Genomic DNA, 26,751 nt, shown 5'->3' with positions numbered 1-26,751 from the left:
TTTGTCGTTTTATAAAAAATTATAGATTGTGATAATAGTAAACTCTGAATTACTCAAAACTACCAAGCTGAATGAAACGTAAGGATACTTTTTTAGATCTTTCAAGTGTATTTTTCCGTCGGGATCCAGAGAAAGAAAATAAGATTAATAAATTATGTATTTTTAAAATATCTTTTTACAATCTTGATTCTTCGTGATTAAAATTAAAACAATGACAAATGGACGAGTTCCATATCGAGAGAGAGTTGCTATGAATCTCTTGTGCATTCTTTGCGTTTTTACGATTTTTTTTCCGAGTCAAAATTTTTTTATTTAAAAATAAAATTATTCGACTACTTGATCAACCTCGAAGACAACTCAAAGTCGATTATATAGTGTATCATGAAATTAAGTTTGATTCACAAATTTTTTGTTTTATATATTGACTTATTTTTATTGAAAACAATTAACTAAAAAGTAAAAATTATAGAAATAATGTAATTTTTGATATGAAAAATTGGATATCATAAATTTAAATATTGAATTTGAATAATTTACTATTTAGTTTAGGCAAATAAATAAAGAGTAAGATCTATTATGAAACTCGTGAGATAGGTCGATTCGATCCATATTTGTAATGAAAAATAATATTTTTGACATAAAAATTAATATTTTTTCATAAGTCGCGTAGGATCGAAAATTCCTACCACAAAATTGACATGTATCATAAATAATTCATTGTTCTGTTTTATGTGTATTTGTAGATAGATATGGTTTCGCATATCAATGACAAACTAATAAATTCCAGCAGAGACCTTAGATGAACGAACTCTAATTTGTGAAAATATACCAAATTTTATTTTAATGAGTATGTCTTCTGTGAGACAATTTCGCATATCTATATCTGTGAGATGAGTTGAATCGGTTCATATATAGATTAAAGTAATACTATTGACATTAAAATAATAATTTCATGTGGTTTAGGTGAACTTTGAGACGTGTCTTACAAAATTGACATGTGAAATAGTTTTATATGAGTTTTTGTGTATTTTAATTCTTTTTTTCGAAAATACATTCTTTCTAAGCAATCAAATATCAGAAAAAACATGACAAAGTAGAAACTGAAATACAAAATTTGCTAGGGAAAAAATTACTATGATTTACACTATATGAAAATTTGTCTACAAATAAAATTTATTTTGAGAAAATACCAATTTGGAATAATTTGTTTTTTGCGATTTCAGTTTTTTATCATCAAATTTCAGTTCTAATATGTTATTATTATTATTTTTTACAATTTTATTCTTTTTTCCACGTGTTTAGATGTGTTTAATATCACGCAAGCACATCATGCAAAAACTAAAATTACAAAATAAATAATCAAAATCGCCAAAAAAATGAAAGGTACATGACTAAAACTCAATTTTCATAATACAAATAAGGCAAAAACTTGTGTGAGACATTATCACGGATCCTATTTTGTGATACAGATATCTTATTTGTGTCATCCATGAAAAAGTATTACTTTTTATGCTAATAGTATTACTTTTTATTGTGTATATCGGTAGGGTTGACCCGTCTCACAGATAAAGATTCGTGAGATCGTCTCACAAGAGACCTACTCTATAAATGACCAGAAAGTAAAACATTTCGAGGAGAAAAAAAATTTTCCCATTTAATTTTAGTAAAACTGAATATAAACAATATAATAAGTGTAATCTATGTGGTCCTTTTTGGTGTCTCATTCCAACATTAACCAACACAAAGATAGCACATAACAATAGGACAAGCAAGTTTGTCGGCAAAACAAAAATAGCAAATACCTAAATAATAAATACAAATAATGCAAAATTAATCCGAAGCACAAACGTCACAACTCTTTCGACTTTTTAGGCCAAAAATTTAAATTTTATACTTTTTTTGGAATTAAAAAAAAAGTGGGACATCGTATATACTATTCAGTGATAACCATAACCGAAAACTAATTTAACCGAATTTGTTGGATGCTAAGCGAACTGAACTGATTTCTCAATAGAACTGAATTAATCAGACCGAATTAAGACCTCTTATTTCGGTCAGAAACCGAATTAACTGATTTTTTTTTTAAAAAAATGTTAAAATTGAAAAATTGTATATAGAATTAATAAGGATAAAATATGATTTTTGTTTGTATAATTTGGTGTTCTAATGATATTCCTAATTTTTGTTAAATAAATGAAAGAAACATATATATTTGAGACGGAGGAAGCATAAAACGACTTCTATGAATACATCTAAATATATGGAAAAAACGATTTCGAGATATCTATCTATATAAAAGCCGAGTTTTTGTCTAGAATAGTAAGTTCTGGCCAAAATAACAATTCTAAAAAAAGAAAGATATATCAAAAAAAATTTCGAAATAGGTATACTGAAATAGATGATTGAAAACATTTAATTTTATGCAATTTTTATTGATATTTTTTTAATATAAAAACTACTTTATTTTCTTTTTTTAAAAAAAAAAATCAAATGAGAATTGAAGAGATTTGAAAACATAAACTTCCATTATTGCGTACATTGATTATATCAATTCGTTCAAATTTTAATTAAATTTATTTTAGTATCGATTTACATGTAATTTATGAATTATATGTTTTCTATTTTATTTATTCAAATTGAAACTGAGTTTCATTAAAAACATAAACTACTTTTAAATTTTTACATCTATTATAATAATTCATTTAATTTGAGATTGTGTTACTACGATATATTTAGTTATTATTATAAAATGTATAAATAATTCAATATGATTTCTGAATCACGTTCAGACAATCAATTTTCAATTAGAATAAAAATAAAAAATGAGTACAATGTTCAGCGTCACCCGTAAGATAAATCATTCAAAAATATATTTGGTGCTTGAACTCTGATTAGTTCGTTGATACGATCTATCTACATGGAAAATAAATACGTAATTAAATATGAATTATTTTCAATTTATTTTTTAAAATTCAAATTTAAATATGATGTTCTTTCAAAAAACTACATTTAATTATATTATCATTCTATTTAATTTCGATTATGGTTTTAAGTTGTGTGTTACTCTTATGTTTTTATATTCATTATATTATATCAATAATTTTAAATAATTATTCAAACACTAATACTTACTAATTTAATAATTAATTACATAAAATAATATTTCGTTCATGTCACGGGTGAAATACTAATATATTTAAAAACAAAGATGTGAAATGCGCCGGGAACATTTAACGAAGACATTCGACAAATATTAACAAATCTTAAGACACGAACATTTTACTTTCAGACAGACAGTAGAAGTCGTCATTATTGTCGGTATAATATAAAATTAAATGAAACTACAAGATTTGATGTCACCATTAATTATTTTTTTCATTTTATCGCATCAAATTTTTGACTAAAAAGATTACATGACCTAAAACATGGCCGACTTGTTTTAATAAAAGACCAAGAAAAAGAGACAAGACGTAGAAAAATAGACATGTCCTTTTTCAAGTACTTGTAGGTAGAATTTATCTTTCAATTGTTTTCAAATTACTTTTTAATTGGAATATATATATATATATATATAATCAGGGCCGGTCTCAGACTTTGAAGGGTCCGGTGCCAAAAAAAAAAAAATTCTTTGAATATAAGGTCTTTTTTAAATGTAATGGTCAACATAAAAATTTGAAGTGCAAAATTGATAAGCCCACTATCCACTATTAAATTTTAGAAAATTTAAAGATAAAATACAAAGCCCAAATATCCAAACCAATATACCCCTACCTCCATTTTAATTGGGGCCGTATCTAGCTGGTGGCCCTATGCGGTGGCCCCATATTGACCATCCCAGGGCCGCCTCTGTATATAATTTTGATATTTTACAGAACTACCATATACACTTATATAAGTATCGATGATGTGTCACTCACTTATTGCATGTATAATTTTTTTATGTTTCATAATGTCTAATAGGTGATTGACATCTCATTGCTCACAGTATACAGTAGGTGTGCAACACACCACACACACAAATATATATATATATATATATATATATATATATATATATATAATTTTGATATTTTTCACAACTACCATATACACTTATATAAACAACGATAATGTGTCACTCACTTATTGGATGAGTAATTTTTTTATGTTTTATCACGTCTAACAGGTGAGTAACACCTCATTTTTGTTCACATAAATGTACACGGTAGTTGTGCAACATATTATATATATATTTATTTATTTATTTATATATTTGAGAGGTAAGTTTTGTTTTATGTCGGAGTAAATCATCATGTATAAATTAATTACCCAAGACGTCCATTTTTATATTTATTATTTGATTTGGTTGATAGGATGAAGAGAAATTGTTTAAAATATAATAATTTATGAATTACCATTTTATATTCGTTTTTTTTCCCCTCAAAGGATGTTAATCTTTTTGAAGAAACAGTCCATAGTAATTCACCAGTTATTTAAAGGTCTGTCTGGTATAGTTTTAAAAAATTTAGCCTGAATTGTCAAAATTTTCTTTGATTCCATGTATTAAACTTTATATTTCTTAATTCTAAAATAATTTATATTTCTTGGATCAAGGGATATTTTTTGTGCGTCACATATGTGAATTAAAACCATGATTTTAGACTTTGCATGACCTAAATTTAAAAAAGATAATACTAAAAGTAAAACTAAAATATCGCACATCGATATTTATAACAATTATATCGTGAAATTTTGCTACTATTTTTTGAGATTTTGATAAATGAAATTTTTATATTAAAATTTCGTGTTATAAAAATTGTGGTACATATAACATTACTCATTTTAAAAACCATGTAAGTCATGGTGCTCAAAATTTTGGCCAATTAATGGATGATTTGTGGACTCAGTATGGACTGATTTGGAGTAATTATGTCAAAATTTGTTTCCAAGAACATTAATTTCCCAGTACTCTATAATTGTGTTTGTAATAAAGACAAGGATACATGGTAATGTCTTCTATTTCGCCAAAGCCATTGTACAATCTTGCTCCACCTCAGAGTATTTCCATTGAAATTTCAAGCATTGAAGGGAACAATCATCGAACATTTAACGATGGATTTGAATCTTCTACTGTGTTGAAAATACAGCACTTGATGCTGTTCAGTTTTTATACGAGATGATTACATTATCATCTTGTGGACATCACACTATATGATATAAATTTAAAAAGTCGTTAGATTAAACGAGACGATCATGTGATCATCTCGTGTAAAAAATGCACAGCACTTGGTGTTGTGGTTGAATGTTGTGAGAGAACAAAGACGTTTCATAACTCTCGACACAAAAGAAACTTCAAGGACTGATGATATGTTTTAACTACGGCAAGAAGAGTCATTTTATAGCAGCTTATCCTAGACCAAAGAAGGATGACAAGAGGAACCGGAAAGTATAAAAAGAGATTGAAATATCTTGATTGCTGAAGAAGAAAAATCAAATGGACTTATCCTAATTATGAATCATCAGCATCTAAGAACTCGTCCAGCGAAAGCGAAGATGAGCAAGTGCAGTGTCTCATGGAAAATGCAGAGTTGGACCTCGTCGATAAGACCTATTTGAATATGATGGCTTAAATCCATAAGTTAGTAAGCTGAAGACATAGAATGAAATAATACAAGTAGCAATCTGCAGTTACTTTGTGAGACAAAGATTGAATGAGCTATTTAGTTAAAATTTTAATTGAGCTCTTATTTTATTTTTTTTTGAATTTAAGTTATCATTTGTTGATGAAAGTTACCTTTAAAATTTTTAAACAGATAATCTAATAATATAAAATTTTCAAAGCTAAAAAAAAAAAAAACCAAAAGTATCCAAATATTCTTCAATGACTACTCTTGATAGTAAAAAAGCTCTAATATGAATGTGACCACACTACAGATACTGAACAGATGGTAAACCTTTATGATGTTGTCATGGCTCCATCTATTTTTTCGACTGTCAAAGATAGCACCAATGTTGATGATCCATAGCAGAAAACCGAAATGAAAACAACTAGCACTCTAGATGGAAGAGTCCCTTGAGCTTATTAGGTGAGTGCGATTATCCGCAGCACCGATATGGTCTCGGAGTATAAATGATTGTAGGGCATTTATATTTTTGGATCTTTGATCTAATCTAATAGCATGTATATAAAATAAATAAGATTTTATCATGTGAGTGAGATTGTTCAGGCATCTAGTACTCCTTTATCTACTCTTCAGCTTCCACCAACCATCTGTTAACTCTCTTTTGAGCTATTGAAACCTACAAAATGAGAATCAACAAATTGAGGAGGTCAGAATCAGGTTAACAAGCTAAGCTTCTGAAAAATTTCGAGGGCTTTAGAAAGAAGCTCGGCTTATCTTTCGCTCCTATGGATCGCGTATGCAAAAAACAAACAAACAGAAATCATGTGAAAGGAAACAATTACCTGTTCCTCCCAATCAGTTTTACAAGTTAGTGTGATGAGTATAATAGTTTGGATGAGTGTGCCTGTTAGCATTCCTATCCAAACTCCCTGTGATTGTGTTTAGACTCTGATTATTGATGATAATAATTTATGTAATTGAAAAACAAAAAGTCTATATGAAACGAGTGGATGCGAACCTTGAGTTGTAATTTGATTACATAACCAAGAATGGCTCCAAAAGGGATTCCTATGAGGTAATAGGATCCTATGTTAACATAGACTACAGTGGTTTGCCATCCGGCGCCAATGGCAACACCTGAGAAAACGAAAAACACAGGATCATCGACGTTTATTTAGTTAGTTTTGATCGAGCTAGGAACAAATTGTTGGCCTCCAATTCCTAAAACATGAGTTTTTGTTAATGTAGAATGTCAAACTTTAGGTTGGATTCAAGAACATCGACAAGATCGAGATGGAAGAAGTCTTTACCAGAAAGAACGGGTTGAACGCTATTCATGAGCATGGAAAAAGCTAGAAGAGGAGACAAGTGAGCCACTTCTGCTGCAACTTGAGGACTTTTTGTGAACATGTAACCTATATGATCCCTCAAGAAGAGAGAAACAACGAAGAGAACGAGGCCGATGGAAAACGATGTTATGACTATCACCGCGATCGAGAATTTCGCAGCTCTAGGATCTCCACTTCCAAGCTCGTTCGAGATACGAACACTAGGATTGAAGTGCACACATGTGGTTAGCTATAATCAATTTTTACGATTTTTCGTAGTGTCGATATAAAACAAATCGTGGGCTATTCAGAACGACCATATCACCTCGCTGCAGCCAAGAAACCAAAAGATATCATAATTTCCCACCCGTTGATGTTCAGGCTGCAAGAAAGAACACAGTTATAATGTTCAATTCCCAACCGAACCAAAAATAAGATTGAGCAGAATAGAGAAAGAGAGCTACCATATGGATAGTGCGCCAATTTCAACCTCCGCATTTTTCAATCTCCCTGTCAGGAGAATCAATATGGAAGTGTACCAGAGTTCAAGGCTGAAACCAAATCAAACAAAAAGTTAATCTGATATTAACGGCACAGACACAACATTGTTGTAGAAAAAGAGCTTAACCAGAGCATGGCACCAGCCGACAAAGAAAGCTTGATTACAGGCCAAAGATCTTCGAAAGCTAACATTGAAAAACCTTTCCATGTTTCTTTACACTGTCCGGAGAATATGAATGCCAGTTGACCAATATTGGGGATCCAGTATGCGAAAATAGTGGATATGGCGGCACCAACAATTCCAAACTTGTATTTGACTGTCAAAAGCCATGAGAGAAGAATGTGGATACACAAAGAAAATGCTGCCAAATAAGAGATAATCTTGTTCTTGCTCTGTGCTTGTAGGAACATTTGACAGCTGAAGGATGTGATATAGGAATATATCACGGGAATGAACCAAAGGGAAATAGTTCCCGCCGTGTCCGCGATACTTTCATCCTGTCCCAAAACTTTAAATATCGGGGCAGCAAAAACAAAAATAGGCAGCAATAATATTGATGCTAGAACCAAGACGACCCATGATCGTTGAAGGAATATCCCAAGCATGTGATACTGTCTAGCACCATATGCTTGCCCACATAAAGTTTCCAATCCGCTAGCCATGCCTAACTGCAAATTTGAATTGAAAAACTAACCAAAAGTTGAAAGATAATATCATATATAGTTCATTAAACGTGCATATCTAGTCTCAAAGGAACAAGCGTTTTCGCCTCATATCAAGTTCGTTCAAAACAAAAGTTTGAACAACTCACCAACAATCCATTAGAAAATCTCATAAGGACAGTAATAACGAGAGCAAAGGCAGCAAGCTCAGTAGCACCAATGTGTCCAATAAATGTCTGGCTGATGATGATCACCCCAAATGTCGAGCACCGAGTGAATATAGCAGGGCCAGCCACAACCCATATTTTTTTGCTTTCATTCCATGTCTTATGTTTAAGACTCTCATCTTGGTTTTTGGCCGCTACCTCATTCCACAAAGCTTCCCTAGTATTGTTTTCCATTAACTGTCCTTCCCGTTTTTCTTCTGCCACAATCAACAGAGAGATAGAAATATCAGTACATGATAGTATGCAGGTTACCATATAAAATGCACACCTAATTCTTGACACGACAAACTTCCATACTGTGAAACTTGAAAAGCCAAGAAAAAATATCCAAATTTAGTCATCTTGCTTAAACTGGTTCCAAAATTAAAATCTAAATGCTTTTCAAAATTCTAAATTCAAAAACCGAAACAATCGAAAGTATTCATCACCTTATTAGTGGTAATTTGTTGTTGCCATACATAAGAATGAGAACAAGCGGGGGCTAGAGAATATACAGAAAAGAAAATAAAAGCAAAACCAAGTTTATCTGATTATCGTTATTCTCAAAGAATTATAGTGCAATCTGCATAAACAAAGTGATATTGTCGAAATTTCCATATAGAACTAAGCTAGCGTAAGATCGAGTGCTTTTCGTTTTACTAAAAACTATAGCTTTTGACCTACGATTGAGCACTTCTTGTATAGCATCAATCCAGTTAGTATCAGTTAGAGCTCAGTCATTATATTTAGGTTCAACATTAGAAATAAATGCAACACGTAAAAATTGATTGATCATCTGCGCTCGCAGTTGGATTACCTGTTACGGAGCTAGGTGCACAATTCTCGTTCCATCTATAAATTGTTCAACAATAATGTTATGTAAACTGAATCGATTGGATTGAGTTCAGTTTGGTTCTTCTCAGTTGAGTTGATATTAGTTTGTTTGTCATCAGTTGGGATTCTATTAGATCTTTGTGCATTAGCAAACTGGTCAACTGGAGTACTATTTTTTTGAATATTTTTTTGAACTGATTGATCAATCAGCTCTGGTTCTAGAATTTGAGGAGTTCTTTTATAGAATTCATCTTCACTTTCATCCTCCAGATTCATTCCTTCAAATCGGTCAATATGTTTGGTTGGACCAATTGACTAGTCAATCGACACTATTTCATCAAATATAAGTGTGCACAGATTCTTCAACATTCAGAGTTCTTTTTTAAATACTCGATAAGCTTTACTTATTGAAGAATATCAAAGAAATATGCCCTCATCTGACAGCATCAAAAGCATTCAAATGATTTTACCATTGTTGTGGATAAAACATTTGCAACCAAAATTTTTGAAGTGAAATAAAATGGGTTATTCAGTCAATGTGTCCTCCAATCACAGATTGTGAATATCTTTTTTTATTTACTTGGGTCCAGACGGGGTTATTCCTTTTGGAACCCAAACTTGGATCAGTTTAACTGATTGACCACTTGATGTGTTCCAAATAGGTTGTGTGTGTGGTGTGTTCTGTGTGCAATAGAAACCATATGTTGTTTACCCTTTCCAAATTCATTGGTTAGCCTATATCATTTCTGAATAGGCTTGCTGTTAAAGTATCGGTTAGACTTTCCTTTGATCAAGTTATGCCTAGCTTGACTGTTTTAAATGGGCTTCCAGTTTGGCTTAGCATTGAAACTCTCAGACACGTAACCAACACCAAACTTTCTACCTTTGCTCATATATTCAATAGGCTTGGCAACATGATAGATAGGTTCTTCCTTTTCACTTATTAAGTTTTGGTTGAGCACTTGTCTCGAGAATGCTTTCCTTGTTGCCTAAATCGAGACTAGCTTTGCCTCCAATAGGTTTCTGTAACTCTTGCATTTCAGCTAAGGTAACGGAAGACTTATTCCATGATGAAACTAGTTCGTTGACAAGGTCCTCTTGTGTAATGTCAGTTGAAATAAAGTCAAATACATGTTCACTGGTAGATTCCAGCTCAGCATCATTGACAATTAAGCACTTCACTTCTTCATCATCACTGGAGCTACTCAAGTCTTCTGATTCAGATGACCCAGATTCTGAACCAGCCCACTTTGACTTATTTTTCTCGGCCACCAACACCTTTTGGTCATGCTTCTTCTTAGAGAATTTCTTATTTTCCTTAGATCTCCTTCTGTCAAAAGATCTCTTGTCCTTCTCAGATGACTGCATGTCATCCCTTCTAGGTTTAGGGCAGTCTTCTGTGAAGTGGCTAGTTTTGTCACAGTTAAAACATGCATTGGAATTACCAGTTGACTCTTTTTCCTGATAGAATATTAGGTTGGAGTCTTGAAAATTGCCTTGATTTTTTTCCTTAAAAACTTGTCAAATTTCTTCACAAACAGTGACATGGCATCGTTGCTCAATTGTTCAACTAATTTTTCATTCGAAACGGATGGTTCCAGTTTCACTGTAATTAAAGCCTTAGTTAATAGAGCGGTAGACTGATTATCGTCTCTGATTTGCAATTCGAATTCATAAGCTTTTAAGTTCGTAAACAAATCATAGAGCTTCATCTTGCTCAAATATTTGGATTCACACATTGTTATAATCTTGACATCTCATTCTTTTGGAAGTCCTCTCATTTCCTTCAGAATCAATTCTCGGTTGTTGTACACTTTTCCAAGTGCACTGAGTTTTATTATGATTCTACTAACTTTTCAATCAAAATCAGACTTAGAGTCTGTGAGAACCTGAATTTCCAACAGTAGTTAGGATTTTGCAGCAGAAGCAAAAGTTCAACAGAAGTTAGCAATTCCAGCAGCAACTTATATTTCAGAAGCTGATATTTTTCCACCAGATAAAATCCAGCAGCAGAAGAGCAGTAGCACGAGATTCCAGCAGACAACTACTGATTCTGCTTATGACTTGTAACTGAAGCATTTAACATGTGATAAAGGCTGTTAATGGCACATAATGGCAGGTTATGGCCATTAATTGGGAGGCTAACAGTCAGAAATTTGCCTATAAATAACACCCTCAAATCTCTAAATTCGTGTTACACAAATCTTGAGTTAACACTTGAAATTCGAGCTAGGAGAGTGTCTTTTTCGAGCAAGAAAATCCAGTAGCGAGAACAAGCCAATTTCCAGACTTCAACCGAAACTCATAGCAAATTACTGTAAGTGGGCTTATGTATAAATATCTTGAAATCAGTTTGATAATTCCTGTTTTGAAGCAAAGTGTATGTATTTTTTATTTCTGACCTCTGATTTTTGAAGCACTAAAACCTAGTGAACTAATGGTAGGAATAGATATTCTGAAACATTACTGATTCCTGATTACTGATTACTGGCCTCACCCCTTAGAGGAGAGAACATATAGGGGACTGATACCAGTTTAGCCATGAAATTCACGAACGTGCTCAGTGCTTACTTGCTAAATTTTAAGTTCTGAATACTGATTCCTGTTCTAAAAATAAGAATTTATGTATATCATTTGTATTACTGTTTCTGTTGAAAATAATTTCGAAAACTGGGAATTATTCTCCCCCCCGCTTATTGAGTAACGATCATATCACTCACCCACCAAACACATCTCAGATAAGAACGAGGAAGAAATGTTAGAAGAAGAAGAGCAGATTCAGTTTTGGGGCTGTAAAGAAGACTATTATTTCTCAGTTCTAGTTTAGGTTTTCCGCTACATCTGTTAAGAAGTTATTATATTTGGTTTTACATTTCCGCTGTAAAACATTAGTCATTTGACTTTGTATCAGATAATCAATATTCAGTATTATGAATAAAAGACTGATTTATGAATTTTGTACTTCTGAGGCTTGTTGTTTTCGAATGTAAATTTGAGAGCAACGCATGTGTCGTCCAACCCCGTCCCTGGGGCGTGACAGAATCTCCAAGCTTCATCTTTATATTGTCAAACTTCTGTATGGCCATGGAGAGCTTGTTTTCTTTGGTTTTCTCATTTATTCCACGTAGCTGAATAAACTTTTCTCAGATTTCTTTTGCATTTTTGCACATTTTGATTTCGCTGAATGTGTTTTTGTCAAGAGTTTTGTACATTATGTCTTTAGTCATATTGTCAAGATTTTCTTTCTTCTTATCATCATTCATCCATTCCGCTCCTTGATTTTTCCAGCATTTGAGTAGCACCTTCAGTGATGGCTATAGTTGTATTTTCTTTCAGTATCTTCATTGGTCCATTTGTGATGACTAACCACATATCATCGTCTTGAGATGCTAAATGAGCTTGCATCGTGATCTTCCAATCATCAAAATCTTCTTTACAAACATTTGAATCTTAATTAATAATGCCATCAAGGATATTTTGTTCAGTGGCAAGAATGAACAACCCTGATAAAACTTGTTAGGATCGAAGCTAAAATTTAGAGGGGGTTGAATAAATTTACCAAATATATTTCGATTGAGTTAACAACATTGAAATGTCATTCTTATCAGTAAAGTTTTTAGCAATTCAATCAGTTGACACGTGCGGAAGTCGGTTTACTGAAAATGGTTGAACAAATGAATCATTAGAACTGGGTGAAGAATTTTGAGTAAAATGAAAAAGTAAGATGAATGCGAAATTGTTTCTGGATGTTCGGAGATTTCAATACTCCTGCATCGCACCTTCTTCCTCGCGGAAGGCTTGCACTAAAAGACTTTGGTAATTACAAGCAGTTTGAAATCACCCACTTCAGTTGAACTTAAACACTACCTGATTGAAACTCTTAATAAAAACTCTTATCTAAAGAATTTTTGAGAAGTAAGACTTCTTACTTTCAGTTACAAATAGTACTCAAAACTTCTAAGCACGAATGTGATCCTTAAACTGATTTAATAATGAATTATCTGAGTGTGCTGATTTTCAGTTGGGGTTTGAAAGCTTTATAGAGAGATTATCAGTTTTCTTTGTATGATTGAGGGTTGGAACTCTATCTCGATTCAAGTCAACTGATCTATTTATACCTTCATTTGGCAACGGTAGCATGTTCCAAATATACCCGTTCATGAATGTGGATATCCTTGTTGTCAGGTTATCGTCCTTTCCAATATATGCAGAATTCTGAGTACAGCTCCGAACCTTAATCATCGATCGGTGAAAATGGAAAACTTTATCGGTTGCCCCTGGCCCTTAATCATTGATTGTACTGATTTACCAAAAAGTGAAAAGATTTTATCATGAATGATAGACTTTCGGTGGATCTACATTAGTCGACCCAGAATAAGTTTAGCTCACAGTATCCTTCACACTGATTTAAAAGTTAGGTTATTAACAAGTTATATTTCTGAATTCAGTTTACCTCTAGAATTCAGTTCGGTTCCAAACACCAAACTAAAATGTTCCAATAGAAGCTTTATTGTGGCCTTGTCAAATCATCCATATTTCTTTTTAGCCAAAGAACCTCGCATACTCCTTAAGTCGTAGATCTGAACTGAACCTATGCACTACTTCTAGCAACCACACTTTATTTCTTTTTTCTCTAAGTTACTACGTTTCCCCACAAGAAAGTTCAATAACTTGATGTTGATCTTATGTCTGTAGCTGATCCTGCAGTTTTACATCCATGTTCTCCCACTTATCAAAGAAGAGTCATTTCCTGGTGTACCTTTCAAATACATAAGAGTTCGATACACAGCTTCTAAGCGTTCCTCATATGGTGAGTGCATAAATTTACTAACCATACTTACAGTGTCACGCCCCGAGACCGGGGTTAGTCGACATCGGCGTTGCTCAACAATCACATAATCGTCAAACAACAAGCCTCGTTGTACAGTATATACCAAAACCAGTTTATTTATCATAATCAACAAAAAAAATCGTCTTTACAACTTAAATACCAAAATAAACTGATTAAAAATGTTTTAATAGTGCAGAAGCGATAAACTTAAATTAAACTTTAAAACTTCTGGAATAACTCGGGATTTTCTACCATCCCCAAAATTTCTCTTGCTCATCTTCATCCATTTGCTCTTCGTTCTTATCTGGGTGGAGAGGAAGTAAGAGGTGAGTATTTTGGGAAATACTCAGCAAGTGGGGGCCGTTCGAGACATGAAACAACATATACATATACTTGAATTCAAATTTTACATAGCATATCGTAACTTGAATAATAACGAATACTCATACTTCATAATCATAACATGTCATTACATATCACACTTGTTTAGCATACTTATATAGCACTGAAAGTCATCTCATTTCCATGGTTTCCTGATATAAGTCTCATATATGTTAATCATATAAGGAGTGAGGCCATGTCCAATATGTTAATCCTCTATGGAGTGAGGCCGTACAACGGTTACCATCCCACCGTATAAGGTTCATAGTTCGGAAATCCTTTTCCATATCCAATCGAATCCTAACAGTGCTTTGAACATAATAACTTGACAAATCTGGAAGAAAATATATTATGAACAAGGAATTATGCTCGAACAAACTTTCAAAAACTGAAGGGAGATTCGTACACAAATTATAATTTCTTTAAACGCAAGCCCACTTCAAAGAACAAGTGTGGCAAACAAAAACTTACTTACGAAAGAATAGATATACATAACAAAAGCCCACTTACGAAGGACAAGTGTGCAAATTATAGTATAACAAAAACCCACTTACGAAAGAATATATACATAACAAAGCGCACTTACAAAGGACAAGTGTGCGAATTATAGTATAACAAAAACCCACTTACCTTGAATAATTCGAAAAAAAAAGAGATCTGGTGATGATAGGATTTCGAAACTGAGCCTAGATCTGGACTGCTTCAGAGCTTCGATACTCGGCACACTAAGAGAGCAAAGTCTCTAAAATTCCTAGGGAGAACTAGAGAGGAAATTTCAAAAGTATGGAGGTGTGAATTTCTAATGGCATGGCTCTCCTATTTATAGGGGTTGGCTGCTATCCTGATCGTGTATTATCCTTGTGTTTAAAATTTAAATCAAACTTAAAAATCTAGGATAATTATCATATCAAATCTTAGATCTTTATCTGATATCAATATCGTATCAAATCAAATCATAGATCTTTATCTGGTATCAGTATCATATCAAATCTTAGATCTTGGTTTATTTATCCCAAAAATTAGGCTTATCATCAAAATTCTTATCTCCTGAAAAAAATCGGGGTTTCACATACAGCAAAAGAAATGTCTTGTTGTGTGTGTGATAAGTATATCAAACTTCCAACTAATATTTGATACATTTCTTTATTGATGGTGACACCATCCTTATTTTCTCCTAATTTCCCACTCTTCTCTATCGGAGTGTCTTAGGGTTTGCATCCACTCATCTTTGTTTCTTTCTGATGATCCAACACATATATTCATTGAGACACCATGATACATTTCTTCGATTTTGCTACTTCCATTCCAAAAAATTACTTCAATCGCCGAAATATTTGATCTCGAACTATGTGGCCAAACTCTCTCTTGGTCGGCTCATCTCATCAATAGCATCCCCAATTAATATTATATCATCGACCTAAACAATCAACATTGTGATCTTGTTTGTAGATGATTTTATTGTGAATAGAGTGTGGTCAGATCAAACTTGACTATGTCTCTGGCTTTTAAGAAACTTGGTAAAGCTCTCAAACCATGCTTCAGTAGATTGCTTCAATCCATAGATGGAATTCTTAAACCTGCACACTTTATATCCAAATTGATTGGTAAAGCCAGTATAGGGTTCCATATAGACTTCTTCTTCCGAGTAGGTCAATTAAGAAGGCATTCTTCACATTTAGTTGATTAAAAGTACAATCAAGATTGACGACAACAAATAATAAAACTCAAATTGTATTTAGCTTATCCACCAGAGAAAAGGTCTCAAAGTAGTCAACTCCATATGTCTGCGTAAGATCTTTCGCAACCAATCGAGCATTGTATCTTTCTAAAGGGCCATTAGAGTTGTATTTTGCGGTGAACACCCATTTAAACTCCACTGCATATTTTTCATTCGGTAGTTCAACTTTCTCCCATGTGTGTGACCTTTCCTAGCATAGAGCAGACCCTTGAGGAATTTGTCACTCATTTCTATTGAATTATCATTGATGTCAAATTTACATGTTAGATCTGAATTATTTATACATTCATCTTCATCACATAAGGACTTTCCCGGAAGATGAATGTAGTAGTAATACGGAACTTCAACAAAAGTGACATCTACGGGGGTAAAAATAATCACTTGGATATATAATCAAAAAATTTATATCCCTTTTTATTATAAGATACCCAAGAAATGTACTTATCCACGGATAAAGATATATTTAGAGACCGTCTCATAAGATATCTATTCATTTTTTTATAATTTATATTTTGATTTTTTAAATCAATTTTTTAATGATTATAAATAATTCATAAATTGATTAGTTTGATAAATAAATTATGAGAAGGTCTCTGAATATATCTTTATTTGTGATACTAATTGACCCGATTCATATCTACAGTAAAAAATTATTTTTCACATAAAAAAAAAAATATTTTTTCGTTATTCGGGTCAGGTCGGAAATTCGTTTCACAAAATTGATACGTGAAACTGTTTCATATGAGTTTCTTGAAAAAATTATCTTTACACCAAATATATTGCAAAGATAAGGGGCAATGCACCCTCTTTGATGGACGAACATACCATCAAGAATTAGGAATCAATTGAATACAATCTCAAACCCTATAAATAAACAGTTCCATAAAAAACACCTAACATTTGATATTTTCAAGAAAATCTAAGAAGTGAACTCCGGTGAATATTTATAAATCTCATATGGGTTTCATATGAAGTGAAAATCATGAACCAAAAATCAAAATTCCACAGAAAACAAACAGTTTTTCAGTACAATCCATGAACGACGACGATGAAACCTATCTTCAAAATCTTGGGGGTTATTCAACACCTTTCTTGGAGCATGAAAAATACCAAAGTGTAAATTACTAATTGGTCAATCTTTCCAAAACTTTCCTTTGAGGCAGAACTTTCATGATTCAATAATTGGAAATGAGTGTGGACATTCCATACTATTAACAGTTAGGCAAAAACTTGTGTGACACGGTCTCATGGGTCGTATTTTTTGAGACAGATCTCTTATTTGGATCATCCATGAAAAATATTACTTTTTATGCTAAGAGTATTACTTTTTATTGTGAATATCGGTAGGGTTGACCCTTCTCACAGATAAAGATTCGTGAGACCATCTCACAAGAGAACTACTCAACAGATTATCGTTCAAGAAATTGACTCCAACATATGATTAATTAACCTCATTTGTACCTTGCAGCAAGCACACAGATTTGTTGATCGATCGGCCACTAGTAGCAGAACAACTTCTCTTTGATTCACACGCCACCAAAGATATATGACATGAATATATAATAAATACCAAGAGGATGCAACGGCGAATGGTGAAAATTATATCTTCGATTGAATAAAAATTCATAAGCTGATATTAAGACATAATCTTTAAATCGGATGTCGATTTTAATTCACATTTTTCTCGTCATTGATCTTTCCTTTTGTTCCTCTTTTTGAAAATAAAATTTAACTTTAAATAAACTTGCATAATGTATCAATAAAAAAGCCTAAAATGTTATTTTTTTTAACCGATCCAAATGTAAAAACGTATAATTCCATCAACTCCTATAACTAAAAAAGGTAAAATTTTTCATAATTCACATGCATAAAATAGTAAAAGCAGCAAAATCAAGAAAAAAGAATGGCTTGAGCGCAATTAGAGATTACAAATTCACAGCATATATATAAAAATTTAATCTTTTACTTGAAAAAGAGAAATCAAGAAACTCAAATCGAAAGCCGGATATGAATTGAAAATATTCATCAATTTGCAAGCTCTTTATCTAAACACACACGAAAAAAAGATCATGCCTCCAGTCGCAGATAGTTGAAATAAAATCCCTCTCGCCAGGAGTGTAACCAGGATTTAAAACTAGGCAAAAACTTATGTGAGATGGTCTCACGAGTCGTATTTTGTGATATGAATATCTTATTTGGGCCATTCATGAAAAATTATTACTTTTTATGTTAAGAGTATTACTTTTTATTGTGAAAATCGGTAGGGTTGATTCGTCTAACAGATAATATTTGTGAGACCGTCTCACAAGAGACTTATTGGTCAAATTTTTATATGTATAAATATATGTAATATAACATTATATTAATTTAAAAGGGCCAAAAATAAAAGGTAATAAAAATATTTTAAAGTTTACATAAGTGGTAGCATGTGATTGTTGAAAATATAAAATATAAAACTTGTCAATAATGAACTCTCTGTCAATTGATTCTTGGTGGAAAAAATAGTAATCACCGTATAATTATAAAATACTCATTTTTTTTAGCAAATCTGATTTTTCAATATTGCAATACCATCAATCTGATTTTACATGCAACAACATGTATAAAGACAGGATTTAGAGCCATAAGTTTGGGGTTGTAAGGCCCGAGAAATTTATCCTGTTAATCTGAAATGATTTAGTAAATAATTGATATGATTATAGACGGAATGGCTTAGACCGAAAAGACGGAAGAAAACACGGAATATGTGCGAGGACAGAACACCTCGCGCATATGCGCGACAAGGAGCCGCGCATATGCGCGTGGGTGGCAGAAGACCTCGCGCATATGCGCGAGAAGTGGTCGCGCATATGCGCGAGCTATGCACAAGATGAAATTCGAGTCCAGAGAAGTTGGCGCATATGCGCCGGATGGAGGCGCGCATATGCGCGAGCTACCGTGTGAACGACGCGCCGAGACCTATGGTCTCGCGCATATGCGTCGAGACAAGTCGCGCATAGGCGCGAGATATTGTGGGGCCCTTAGATCCTAATCGTTATTACAACACAATCTGATTAGGGTTAACTAATTACAGCGGAAAACGAGTTTAAAATTTCTTTACAATGAGCCCGAAATATTTCTTCTATAATTTAAATGCTAAAAATAGTACTTAATCTCACATCATAAACATGCCCACACGAAATCATAACCAATCATATTCAAACAACTCATATCCTCGGGACATGCTCCGGTATATAAATACATATACATATATACTGGGAACAAGACATAAACATAAAACCTCAGCCCAAACTGTGGCTCCCTCCAGAAGTACTCTCTCCGGTCTCCTGATATCCTGGAGTACCTGCCATTGTCCACACACAAAGACAACAACAGCCCTCCTTGGGGGTGAACAAAGCTCCGTATGGAACAACTATCATATATACCACAAGTATCTAAACAATGATATATGGTATGCAATGCATGTAAGTCGTGAAGGTATCAGTTCAAATGCCCATCCACTGAGCACATGTCAGAATCAAATGAATCGCTATCAAATCAATGCTCGAGCTGACACACCGGCCTCAATAAGGGATACTCGTATGATAGCGTCGACAAAGCGCCATCAAATCCCAAATCTCATATCCAATCATCGGGGCCACAATTGTCTATGCTTTACGGGTCATATAATACCAACATAGCAATTGTGTTCACAAACCCCAGAATCCAATCAAATCATATCAGGGTATCCAAGGATCATAGCTCAACGTGCATGTCATGTATAGATGTATGCATCAAACGATGTGTGTTAACAAAACATTTATTTTATACATCGATATCTCAATCTCAATGTCATGTATGCCACATCAATCAACAAATAAGGCATATAGACATGTATTCTCATTCCAATCAATCAAATCAATCCGACATATATCATATAATACAGATACCTGTCGTATGTTACCCGGTCGCAACATACCTCAATTCTTCGTTTCCAATTGATGTAGCTTTAGATATCAGTATAATAAGCTATCTACATCAATAACATATTCATTTCAATCAATAACATCATTCAAATTCAATAATATAAGTTTCAATTATCTTTTGAAACTTCAAAAATTCATATTAAATCGAAATCATAACATAATTCAATTCCGACTTCAAAACTTAGTTTATTGTCGGTTATTCTACCGCATATATTTATCAGAATTAATAACAACTGACAAATAATTCCTCAATCTCAACCCAACGATAAAAATTCTTTAATTATAATAAATTAAGAATAATTCAAAATAACATCACTATAATCATCTCTTCTTTGTTAAAATCATACACTATTCAACAATATTCAGTTTCTGTATGATTTAGCAATTTATCGGATTTATTCCAAAAAAATCGACGAATTTAAAACATCACCAAAAATATAAAATTTATACCTCAAACCGAAGACCTCGTGTCAACGATCCCAGAACTGAAGTCGGTTCGTCGATTGGATAAAGCGATAAGTCGCACGATCGAAAAGAAAAATTGAAAATCCTATTCTCTCACCTCTCACTTTTCTTCTGTATTTTGAAGAATGTAACTGACGAAGGTAAGTTTCATATATATCAAAATTTTTTTTAATATTATATTATATTAATAAAATAATATAATATATAATATTTAAGATTTTAATGCCAGTATATCCCTTTGAACGAGTCAAAAGATCAAATTTTCAAAAACTCAAAACATGAAACTTCTATATCTTTGAGTTTTCTACGTTATATCCAAATCTCAAATCATTTGGACTTCATATGACCAAGATATGTCATATTTTATTCTTAAAAATTAATTCATTATTTTTCAACTTATTTACCAAAATGCCATCATAATAAATTGAATATTTTTCAACTTATTTACAAAAATGTCATCAATGTTATTTTATTTTCGGAGTCTCACGTTTCTCCCCAACTTAAAAGATTTCGTTCTCGAAATCTCTAACATCTCTGTATACATAACATTGACAAACATATAATATGTCATCAGTTATAGTACATATCAAAACTAAAATCAGTAAACGGATCAGTATACATTGAATACAATGGAACAGATGGAAGAGAATCAAACAAATGCGGATATGAATCTCGCATCTTGCTCTCCAATTCCCACGTCGACCCTTCCACACCATGCCGTGTGCATTGTACTCGAACTAAAGGAATCGATTTATTTCGCAATATCTTCTCCTTTCGATCCATAATGCGAACACGTTGTTCAACATAGGAAAGAGAAGGATCAAGTTCAACCTCATCAGGTGCAAGTACATGTGATGGATCTGGTTCATATTTCCTCAGCATAGAAACATGAAACACATCATGAATAGCAGATAGAGCTGGTGGCAATTGCCAATCGATACGCAAGATCACCAACTCGATCCAGAATCTCGTATGGACCAACATAACGAGGAGATAATTTTCCTTGCATGCCAAATCGAACAGTGCCTCTAAAGGGAGATATTTTCAAAAATACTATGTCACCTTTCTGGAATTCCAAAGGTCGTCTTCGTTTATTCGCATAAATCGTTTGACGATCCTGAGCAGCTTTCATCCGCTGCCGAATTAACTGAACCTTATCATTCATTTCCTGTATCATTTCATGTCCAGTCAATTGTCTCTCACCAATCTCATCCCAGAATAACGGTGATCTAGATCGTCTCCCATATAGAGCTTCAAACGGTGCCATACCAATACTCGTCTGAAAGCTATTATTATAAGAAAATTCGACCAATGGTAAGGCATCTTGCCATCCCATTCTGAAGTCCATCACAACAGCACGCAACATATCCTCTAACGTTGAATCGTACGCTCAGTTTGGCCATCAGTTTGAGGATGATAAGCAGTACTCATAGCCAAACGTGTACCCATCGCTTCCTGAAAACTACCCCAGAATTTAGAAGCAAACCTGGGATCACGATCAGATACAATTGAGGCTGGCATACCATGCAGCCTCACAACATTCTCAATGTATAAACGGGTCATTCTCTTATAAGGATAAGTTCGCTCATACGAAATAAAAGGTGCAGATTTCGAAAGTCGATCAATAATGACCCAAATAGCATCACAGCTCTTGGGCGAACGAGGTAAATGAGTCACAAAATCCATAGCAATATGTTCCCAATTCCATTTCGGGATTTCAAGACTATGGAGCAATCCTCCCGGTTTCATTCTCTCGGCTTTCACTTGCTGACAGACCAAGCATTTAGAAATAAACTCAGCAATGTTCTTCTTCATACGTTTCCACCAGAATTGAGGTCTCGATGTCAAATACATCTTCCGACCTCCAGGGTGAATACTGTATTTGCTACAATGTGCTTCACGAAGAAGGGCAGATTTCAAATCAAAATCATCAGGAACTACCAGCCGACCATTAAGTTGTAAAGAACCATCAGAAGAAATCTGGAATCCAGACTGATGTCCAGCAGATACAAGCTCTTTCGACTTTTGAATCTGAGCATCGCTTTGTTAAGGCCTTTCGTATTTTCGATATCAAGTTCGGCTCAATTTGCAATGCTGTGACAGAATTCCAATTCGAGTGAAAAGTCCAGCCAGAAGTACATATATCTTCATGTACCTTGGCGACACAAACAGATGCTAAAACAGAATTATGAACTTTCCGACTAAGGCTTGCATCCGCAGTAACATTCACCGATCCAGGGTGATATTGAATCTCACAATCAAAATCCTTCAGGAGATCCATCCACCTGCGTTGCCTCATATTCAAATCAGATTGAGAAAAGAGATATTTCAGACTTTTATGGTCCGAATAAATAACAAACTTTTCTCCGTACAAATAATGGCGCCAAATCTTCAGAGCAAACACAATGGCGGCCAATTCGAGATCATGAACCAGATAACGAGTTTCATGAGATTTCAATTGACGAGACGCATAAGGAACCACTTTTCCGTGTTGCATCAGAACACAGCCCAAACCTTTACCAGACGCATCTGTGCACACAACAAATCCTCCGGCACCTGAGGGAATAGTTAGCACAGGTGCTGTGGTCAATCTCGTCTTCAATTCAAGAAAACTAGCTTCACATTCATCTGACCAAATGAATCGTTGATTCTTCTGCGTCAGTTGAGTAATAGGTTTAGCTATTTTCGAAAATCTTTCAATAAAACGTCGATAATAGCCTGCTAAACCCATGAAGCTACGGATCTCAGGAACATTCGTAGGTCTCGGCCAATTCAATACGGCTTCAACCTTAGCACGATCAACAGATATGCCATAGTCTCGAAATGACGTGGCCTAAAAATATCACTTTGTCCATCCATAACTCGCATTTGGACAATTTAGCATATAAGTGACTAGTACGAAGAATTTAAAGCACCAGTCTCAAATGTTCAGCATGCTCCTTTTTCGATTTCGAATACATAAAGAATATCATCAATAAATACAATAACGAATCGGTCAAGATAATCTCGAAAGACACGATTCATTAAATCCATAAATACAGCTAGGAGCATTCGTGAGACCGAAAGGCATAACCAAAAACTCATAATGGCCATACCTCGTACGAAAAGCAGTTTTAGGCACATCTTCGTCTCGAACTCGTACTTGATGATAACCAGAACGAAGATCAATCTTAGAGTAAACAGAAGTACCCTGAAGCTGATCAAATAAATCATCAATACGAGAAAGTGAGTACTTGTTTTTCACAGTAGCCCGATTCAATTGTCTATAATCGATATACATTCGCATAGTACCATCTTTCTTTCGAACAAATAAAATCGGAGCTCCCCAAGGTGATACACTCGGTCGAATATATCCCTTATCGAGAAGATCCTGTAATTGTTCTTTCAGTTCTTTCAGTTCAAGAGGTGCCATGCGATAAGGAGCTTTAGAAATAGGCGCAGTTCCCGGTATAAGATCAATACTAAATTCAACTTCTCGATGAGGAGGAAAATCAGGAATCTCATCGGGAAATACATCCGGGAATTATCTCGCAACAGGAATCTCAGCTAAAGAAGGCTCTTTCTTCGAGACATCAATAGCGTAGATAAGATAACCCTCATCCGCGCTAATCAAAAGTCGAGACATTTCCAAGGAAGATATCAATGGAATTTTGGCTTGGGAACCCTTGCCATAAAAATTCCACTTAGGTCCATCAATCGGTTGAAATCGAACCACTCCATGACAACAATCAACAGTAGCTCGATTTGCCATCAAGATATTCATGCCAACAATACAATCAAAGTCGTGCATTGGGAGGACAATCAAATTCAGAAATGCCACATTATCATCATATATCAATACACAATTATGCACAACTTTCTCAGACAAAATAATCTTCCCTGCTGGCGTGGCTATCGACAAAGTATCATACAACGGGGTACACTCAATATCATGAGATATAAATGAATGAGATGCTCCTGTATCAAATAAAACACGTGCAGGATAATCGCAAAGCTGTGCAAATACCTGCAATCACTCAACAAGGAGCTTCTCTCGTCTGATCCTCGGTCATGGCGTACACTCTCACTTGAGGAGGAACTTGGGCACTCTGACCACCCGGTCCTCGATATCGTGGGACACTCGACTGCTGAAAAGATGGAACAGGAACAGCACAGTCTCATCATAGTACTAGGGCCACCTCTAAATCCTGGCTGGGGTTGAGCAGAAGTCGTACCCCTGTTCGGACATACCCGAGAGAAATGGCCTTCCTGCCCACACTGATAACAAGTACCAAACATACCTCGACACTGCTCGATAGTATGTTTACCCCCACAATGGCTACAGTAGGGAGCAAACACAGGACTCCCTCGCTGTGATCCACTCGAACTCGAAGAAGACGAAGAAACAGTACCAGTCTTCTTGAACTTCTTACCTCTCGGCCGCAAAGTAGGCTGCTGAGCTGACATTGGAGGTGGAGGAGTATACTGTGGACCTCCTCGCCTAAGTCCAGCCTCGGCTGCCTTGGCTCGTTCAACTGCCTCCGCGTAGCTGGTAGGCAATCCAGAAACAACATAAGTATATATAGCAGGATGTAATCCATTCACAAACCTATTATATTTTGCCTTCGCATTCCAAGCTACGTGAGGTGCATACTTCAACAGAGTAGAAAACTTCGAAGCATATTCTGCAACAGTCATCGTTCCCTGCTGCAGATTATTAAATTCATTCTCTTGAGCAGTATAATAGGAATGAGGGGAGTACTGCTCCAAAAACTGGGCCTTGAAGAGATTTCATGTGACTTCAATCCCGGCTTCTTTCAGTCCAATCTCAGCGGCTTCCCACCAAGATTTTGCTCGGTCTTTTAATTGATACAAAGCATGTTTCATTCGCCGAGCCTTGGAATATTCAACGATATTAAACAAATGCTCAATATCCTTCAACTAGGCCTCTGCTCTTTCAGCACTCTCAGTGCCAAAGAATTTCGGTGGTTTTAAATCCTGGAATCGAGCCATCACTACATCCATGGACAATCCTTCAAATTGTCCAACTATTCTCTCAGTACTGCTACTCGCAATTTCATTCGTGGGATCCATCTACTAATTAGAGTATGAATATCACCAATCAATATCAATTTCAGATCATCATCATCTCATATCAACAATCTCATCAACAACTTACTCAAACTAAATCAAGTAGGAGCAAGTAATACAAATAAATCAAACACATACGCACAATTCATTTGTGCCTATTCACGTGTACACAATACTCAATCGAGCATTCCCAGCTATGCTCGGATACCACTATGTGTGGGGCCCTTAGCTCCTAATCGTTATTACAACACAATCTGATTAGGGTTAACTAATTACAGCGGAAAACGATTTTAAAATTTCTTTACAATGAGCCCGAAATATTTCTTCTATAATTTAAATGCTAAAAATAGTATTTAATCTCACATCATAAACATGCCCACACGAAATCATAACCAATCATATTCAAACAACTCATATCCTCGGGACATGCCCCGGTATATAAATACATATACATATATACTAGGAACAAGACATAAACATAAAACCTCAGCCCAAACTGTGGCTCCCTCCAGAAGTACCATCTCCGGTCTCCTGATATCCTGGAGTACCTGCCATTCTCCACACACAAAGACAACAACAGCCCCCCTTGGGGGTGAGCAAAGCTCCGTATGGAACAACTATCATATATACCACTAGTATCTCAACAATGATATATGGTATGCAATGCATGTAAGTCGTGGAGGTATCAGGTCAAATGCCCATCCACTGAGCACATGTCAGAATCAAACGAATCGCTATCAAATCAATGCTCGAGCTGGCACACCGGCCTCAATAAGGGATACTCGTATGATAGCGTCGACAAAGCGCCATCAAATCCCAAATCTCATATCCAATCATCGGGGCCACAATTGTCTATGCTTTACGGGTCATATAATACCAACAAAGGAATTGTGTTCACAAACCCCAGAATCCAATCAAATCATATCAGGGTATCCAAGGATCATAGCTCAACGTGCATGTCATGTATCGATGTATGCATCAAACGATGTGTGTTAACAAAACATTTATTTTATACATCGATATCTCAATCTCAATGTCATGTATGCCACATCAATCAACAAATAAGGCATATAGACATGTATTCTCATTCCAATCAATCAAATCAATCCGACATATATCATATAATACAGATACCTGTCGTATGTTACCCGGTCGCAACATACCTC

The 26,751-nt window shown here is 34.5% G+C and overlaps 1 protein-coding gene across 1 annotated transcript; it reads right to left on the bottom strand.

Annotated features, from left to right (window-relative positions):
- Positions 1-5,898: 5,898 nt before the first annotated feature.
- On the bottom strand, positions 5,899-8,496 carry LOC142520998 (protein DETOXIFICATION 21-like). Its single transcript, XM_075624179.1, has 8 exons — positions 8,245-8,496; positions 7,560-8,101; positions 7,396-7,482; positions 7,257-7,313; positions 6,914-7,152; positions 6,622-6,740; positions 6,446-6,532; positions 5,899-6,279 (listed from the first exon to the last, which is right to left on the bottom strand). Exons 1-8 carry the CDS (start codon positions 8,494-8,496, stop codon positions 6,226-6,228), a joined length of 1,437 nt encoding a protein of 478 aa, XP_075480294.1. The 3' UTR covers positions 5,899-6,225.
- Positions 8,497-26,751: the final 18,255 nt, after the last annotated feature.

The sequence above is a fragment of the Primulina tabacum genome, chromosome 12, assembly GCF_025594145.1.
Source record: "Primulina tabacum isolate GXHZ01 chromosome 12, ASM2559414v2, whole genome shotgun sequence".
NCBI classification, from domain to species: Eukaryota; Viridiplantae; Streptophyta; class Magnoliopsida; order Lamiales; family Gesneriaceae; genus Primulina; species Primulina tabacum.
Note: the sequence above shows the minus strand (reverse complement) of the source record. Positions and strands in the feature narration are given on the sequence as shown.

Excerpts from the sequence above, each read along its gene's own strand:
- LOC142520998 (XM_075624179.1), bottom strand. The coding sequence starts at position 8,496 with ATGGAAAACAATACTAGGGAAGCTTTGTGGAATGAGGTAGCGGCCAAA. Across the intron at positions 7,153-7,256 it reads GGTTTCTTGGCTGCAGCGAG|TGTTCGTATCTCGAACGAGC; the intron begins GTGATATGGTCG and ends CTTCAATCCTAG. Across the intron at positions 6,280-6,445 it reads AAACTGATTGGGAGGAACAG|GTTTCAATAGCTCAAAAGAG; the intron begins GTAATTGTTTCC and ends CTCATTTTGTAG.